At 72.0% G+C, this 4989-nt stretch overlaps 1 protein-coding gene across 1 annotated transcript in view; it reads right to left on the bottom strand.

The window, feature by feature from the left end:
- Window positions 1-4188: 4188 nt before the first annotated feature.
- SHARPIN (SHANK associated RH domain interactor) overlaps window positions 4189-4989 on the bottom strand; it is a 12385-nt gene continuing 11584 nt past the window's right edge. Inside the window, exon 13 of the mRNA XM_086741508.1 lies at window positions 4189-4332. Coding sequence (XP_086597634.1) covers window positions 4189-4332 — 144 coding nt within the window. The remainder of the gene's footprint in view (window positions 4333-4989) is intronic.

Below are 4989 nucleotides of genomic sequence, written 5' to 3'. Positions count from 1 at the left end.
GCCCCACGCCCTCGCGCCTCGGCACTGCCCGGCGTGGCCCGCTACGGCCCGCTACGGCCCGCTACGGCCCGGTGCGGTTCGGCACGGCTCAGCGTGGTCTGGCACAGCTCGATATGGCCTGGTATGGCCCAGTGCAGTCTGGCACGGCTCGGTACAGTCTGGCACAGCCTGGTGCGTCTGGCACAGCTCAGTATGGCCCAGTACGGTCCGGCACGGCCCGGTACAGCTCAATACAGTCTGGCACGGCTCACCACAGCTCGGCACGGCTCAGGATGGTCTGGCACAGCTCGGAACGGCACAGCTCACCACAGCTCACCACGGCGCAGTACAGTGCAGCACGGCTCGGCACGGCGCGGCACAGTCCACACAGCACGGTATGGCCCAGGATGGTCCAGCACAGCCCAGTATGGCCCGGCGCAGCCCGGTATGACCCGGTCCAGTATGGTCCAGCCCGGTCCAGTACGGTCCGATATAGCCTGGCACAGACCAGTATGGCCCAGTATGGCCCAGTACAGTCCGGTGCGGTCCAATACAGCCCAGCACGCCTCGGCAGGGTCCGGCACAGCCCAGTATGGCCCAGTACCGTCCAGTACAGCCCGGCACGTCCGGGCACGGCGCTGGCTGCAGACGGGCGGCAGCTCCACCCCCGGGCCGGGGCGGGGGGGCCGGGGGGGGGCGCGGGGGGGCCCAGCCCTGACTCACGGCCCCTCCCCCCCCCCTTCCTCCAGCTCCGGGGCGGGGCCGCGCCCGCCCGCCCCGACCCACCCGGCCGGTTCTCGCGTGGGAACCCCGCGGGCCCCGCCCCGCCTCCCCCCGCGGCCCGGGGGGGACACGCGTTCCCAAATCCTGGGGGGGGCGTCCCACATCCCCACGTCGCGGGGGGGTCACGCATCCCTATGTCCCGGGGGGGTCCCACGTCCCCAAATCCGGGGGGGGGGGGTCACCCGACCCCACGTCCCGGGGGAGGGGTCACCGTACCCACGTCCCGCGGGGGAGTCATCCGTCCCCAAATCCCGCGGGGGTCACGCATCCCCACGTCCCGAGGGGGGGGTCACCCGTACCCACGTCCCGCGGGGGGTGGTCACGTGTCCCCAAATCCCGCGGGGTCACGCATCCCCCACGTGCCGGGAGGGGCTGTCCCACACCCCCATGTCACAGGAGGGGGTCCCACATCCCCAAGTCCCGGGGAATCATGCGGGGGGTGGTGTCACGCGAGGGGGGCTCGCAGCTTCGCCCCGCCCACCCCTCGGCCTGCACAACCCCCCGGCACCCGAGGGACCCACGGGCGGCGGCGGGACGGGGACGGGACAGGGACAGGGACAGGGACAGGGACAGCACCGGCGATGGGCACGGCGATGGTGGCAGCGATAGGATGGCGGCGGGGACGGTGACAACGATGGAGACGGCGATGGGGGGCAGTGACGGGGAGGAGGATGGCGATGGGGACAGCGACGGTGACGGTGACGGTGACGGTGATGGGGGGCCAGGGACAGCGATGGGAAGGGGATGGCGATGGCCACAGGCGACGACGATGAGGGATGGGGATCATGATGAGGACAGTGGTGGGGATGGTGACATCGACAGTGACAGTGACGGGGACGGCGATGGGAATGGGGACGGTGACAGCGATGGCGATGGGGACAGCAACAGTGATGGGGACGGTGACGGTGATGGGGACAGTGACGGCAATGGCGATGGCGATGGGGACAGCAACAGTGACAGCAATGGGGACAGTGACGGCGATGGTGATGGCAATGGGGACAGTAAGTGACAGGTGACAGCGATGGGGACAGTGACGGCAATGGTGATGGCGATGGGGACAGTAAGTGACGGTGACAGCGATGCGGACAGTGACGGCGATGGCGATGGAGATGGGGACAGTAACAGTGACAGCAATGGGGACAGTGACGGCGATGGCAATGGCGATGGGACAGTAAGTGATGGTGACGGTGATGGGGACAGTGACGGCGATGGTGATGGCAATGGGGACAGTAAGTGATGGTGACGGTGATGGGGACAGTGACGGTGATGGCGATGGCGATGGGGACAGTAAGTGACGGTAACAGCGATGGGGACAGTGACGGCGGATGGCGATGGAGATGGGGACAGTAAGTGATGGTGACGGTGATGGGGACAGTGACGGCGATGGTGATGGCGATGGGGACAATAAGTGACAGTGACAGTGACGGCGATGGTGATGGTGATGGGGACAGTAAGTGACGGTGACAGTGACGGTGATGGCAATGGCGATGGGGACAGTAAGTGATGGTGACGGTGATGGGGACAGTGACGGCGATGGCGATGGCGATGGGGACAGTAAGTGATGGTGACAGCGATGGGGACAGTGACGGCGATGGCGATGGCGATGGGGACAGTAACAGTGTCGGTGACAGCGATGGGGACAGTGGCGGCGATGGCGATGCGGATGGCGATGGGGACGAGGGTGGTGACGGGGACAGTGACAGTGGCAACGATGGGGACAGCGAATGGGACAGGGACAGCGATGGCGATGGGATGGTGACGGCGACAGGGCTGGCGGCAGCGATGGGACGGTGACAGGCGCAGCGGTGGTGACTGTGACATTGATGTCAGCGGGACGGTGGCGGTGGCGGGGCCGGTGACGCCCCGAGTCACCCCAGACGCCCGTCTCCCTCCCTGCCCCACAGCCGGGGCCCGAGGGCAGCGAGGGGCCGGGGACGCGCGTCCCACCCCGGCCGGCACCCGAGGGGACGCAGCTGCCCCGCGCCCGCCCCACGCCGCCCCACGGGGGACATCGCGCCCCTCGGCCACCCACGCAGCCCGGCCAGCGCAGCCCCCGGACACCGCGCCCCACGGCGCCCGGGCCCCACAGCCGGGTCACGGCCGCGCCCGCCGGGAAACGCCGAGTCAGCAGCGCCGCAGCCACCGGCGCCACGGCAGAGCTGGCCCGCGTCCGGCCGGGCACCGCGCCACCCCGCACCCACGGCGGGAGCCAGGCCGGCCCCCGCCCCCCAGCCCGCAGCGCTGGCCCCACGGCGCGGGGCGCGACCCACGGCGCAGGGCGCGACCCACGGCACGGGGTGCGACCCACGGCGGGGGAGCCGGGGCGGCTGCAGAGCCGGCAGCTCGGGGTCGGCGTGGGCACCGCGGCCGGAGCGGGGGGTCGGGGGGCCGGTGACGGGGACGGTGGGGGCTGTTTGTGCCGTGAATCGGCCCCAGGGGGGCACAGCCCGGCTCCCCCCGGCCAGGCCTACGGCACCGCCGCACCACCGCCATGACACCGGCAACGGCAACCGCCACCTGCCACGGCGCCGTCCTGGCACCGTCCACCGCCATGACACCGCAATGGCACCGCCACCGCCACGGCGCCGTCCTGGCACCGCCACCGCCATGACACACGCAATGGCACCGCCACCGCCACGGCGCCGTCCTGGCACCGCCACCGCCACCGCGGCCACCCCGACCCTCGCTGGGGTCCCCGCCAGCCCGGCCGCGGCCCCGCGGCTCCTGGGGGCGCCGGGCCCCGCGGTGGCCGCCAGCGCGTCACCGTCACCCGTGTTGCCGGGGGCAGCCAGCGGCCTCGTGACCGGCATCAGCGGGCGCCCGTTACTCACGGCTCAGCGCCCCGGCTCTGCGGCGCAGCACGGCTCCCGGCCTGGCACCGGCACCGCGACGCGGCCCCCCGGCGCCGCTCGGCACCCCGATGCAGCCCCCCGGCACAGCCAGGGCCCGGCACGGGGTGGGTGATGCCGGGGCAGCCCCCAGCCCCGCTGACACGGCGACCACCGCTGCCAGGCCAGCACCACGCAGGGGGGACATGGCCGGAGCCCCCCGGGATGGGGTCAGAGCCCCCTGGGATGCGGCTGGACCCCCAGGATTCGGTCAGGGACCCCCGGGATGGGGTCAGAGCCCCCCGGGATGCGGCCGGACCCCCAGGATTCGGTCAGGGACCCCCGGGATGGGGTCAGAGCCCCCCGGGATGCGGCCGGACCCCCAGGATTCGGTCAGGGACCCCCGGGATGGGGTCAGAGCCCCCCGGGATGCGGCCGGACCCCCAGGATTCGGTCAGGGACCCCCGGGATGGGGTCAGAGCCCCCCGGGATGCGGCCGGACCCCCAGGATTCGGTCAGGGACCCCCCGGGATGGGGTCAGAGCCCCCCGGGATGCGGCTGGACCCCCAGGATTCGGTCAGGGACCCCCGGGATGGGGTCAGAGCCCCCCGGGATGCGGCCGGACCCCCAGGATTCGGTCAGGGACCCCCGGGATGGGGTCAGAGCCCCCCGGGATGCGGCTGGACCCCCAGGATTCGGTCAGGGACCCCCGGGATGGGGTCAGAGCCCCCCCGGGATGCGGCTGGACCCCCAAGATTCGGTCAGAGCCCCCCAGATTGTGGTTTGAAGCCCCCCGGGATGGGGCTGGCACTGCCCCCAGTAATGGGGTCTGAGCCCCCCCAGGATGGGGTCTGAGCCCCATGGGAGGCGGCTGGACCCCCGGGAAGGGGTCTGAGCCCCCCAAGATGGGGGCTGGTGCCTCCTGGGATGCACTTGAGGCCCCCCGGTGATGGGGCTGGGCCTCCCAGGCTGGGGCCAAAGCCCCCCAGGATGGGACCAGAGCCCCCGCGATGGGGCTGGAGCACCCCGGGATGGGGTCTGAGCCCCCCAGGATGGGGTTGGAGCTCTGAGACGGGGTCTGAGCCCCCCAGGATTTGGTCAGAGCCGCCCGGGATGGGGTCAGAGCCCCATGGGATGCAGTTGGGGCCCCCCGGGTTTGGTCAGAGCCCCCCAGGATGGGGTAGAAACCCCCTGGGCTGGGACCAGAGCCCCCCAGGATGCGGTTGGACCCCCAGAACGGGACCGGAGCCCCCCAGGATTTGGTGAGAGCCCCCCCAAGGTGCAGTCGGACCCCTGGGATGGGGCCTGGGCCCCCCAGGATGGGGTCGGAGCCCCACGGGATGGGGTCGGAGCCCCACGGGATGTGGCCAGAGCCCCCCCGGCGATGGGACCGGAGCCA

The sequence above is a fragment of the Chlamydotis macqueenii genome, chromosome 2 (genome assembly GCF_036417535.1).
Source record: "Chlamydotis macqueenii isolate bChlMac1 chromosome 2, bChlMac1.mat, whole genome shotgun sequence".
Taxonomy (NCBI): domain Eukaryota; kingdom Metazoa; phylum Chordata; class Aves; order Otidiformes; family Otididae; genus Chlamydotis; species Chlamydotis macqueenii.
This window is presented reverse-complemented; position numbering and strand designations above follow the sequence as displayed.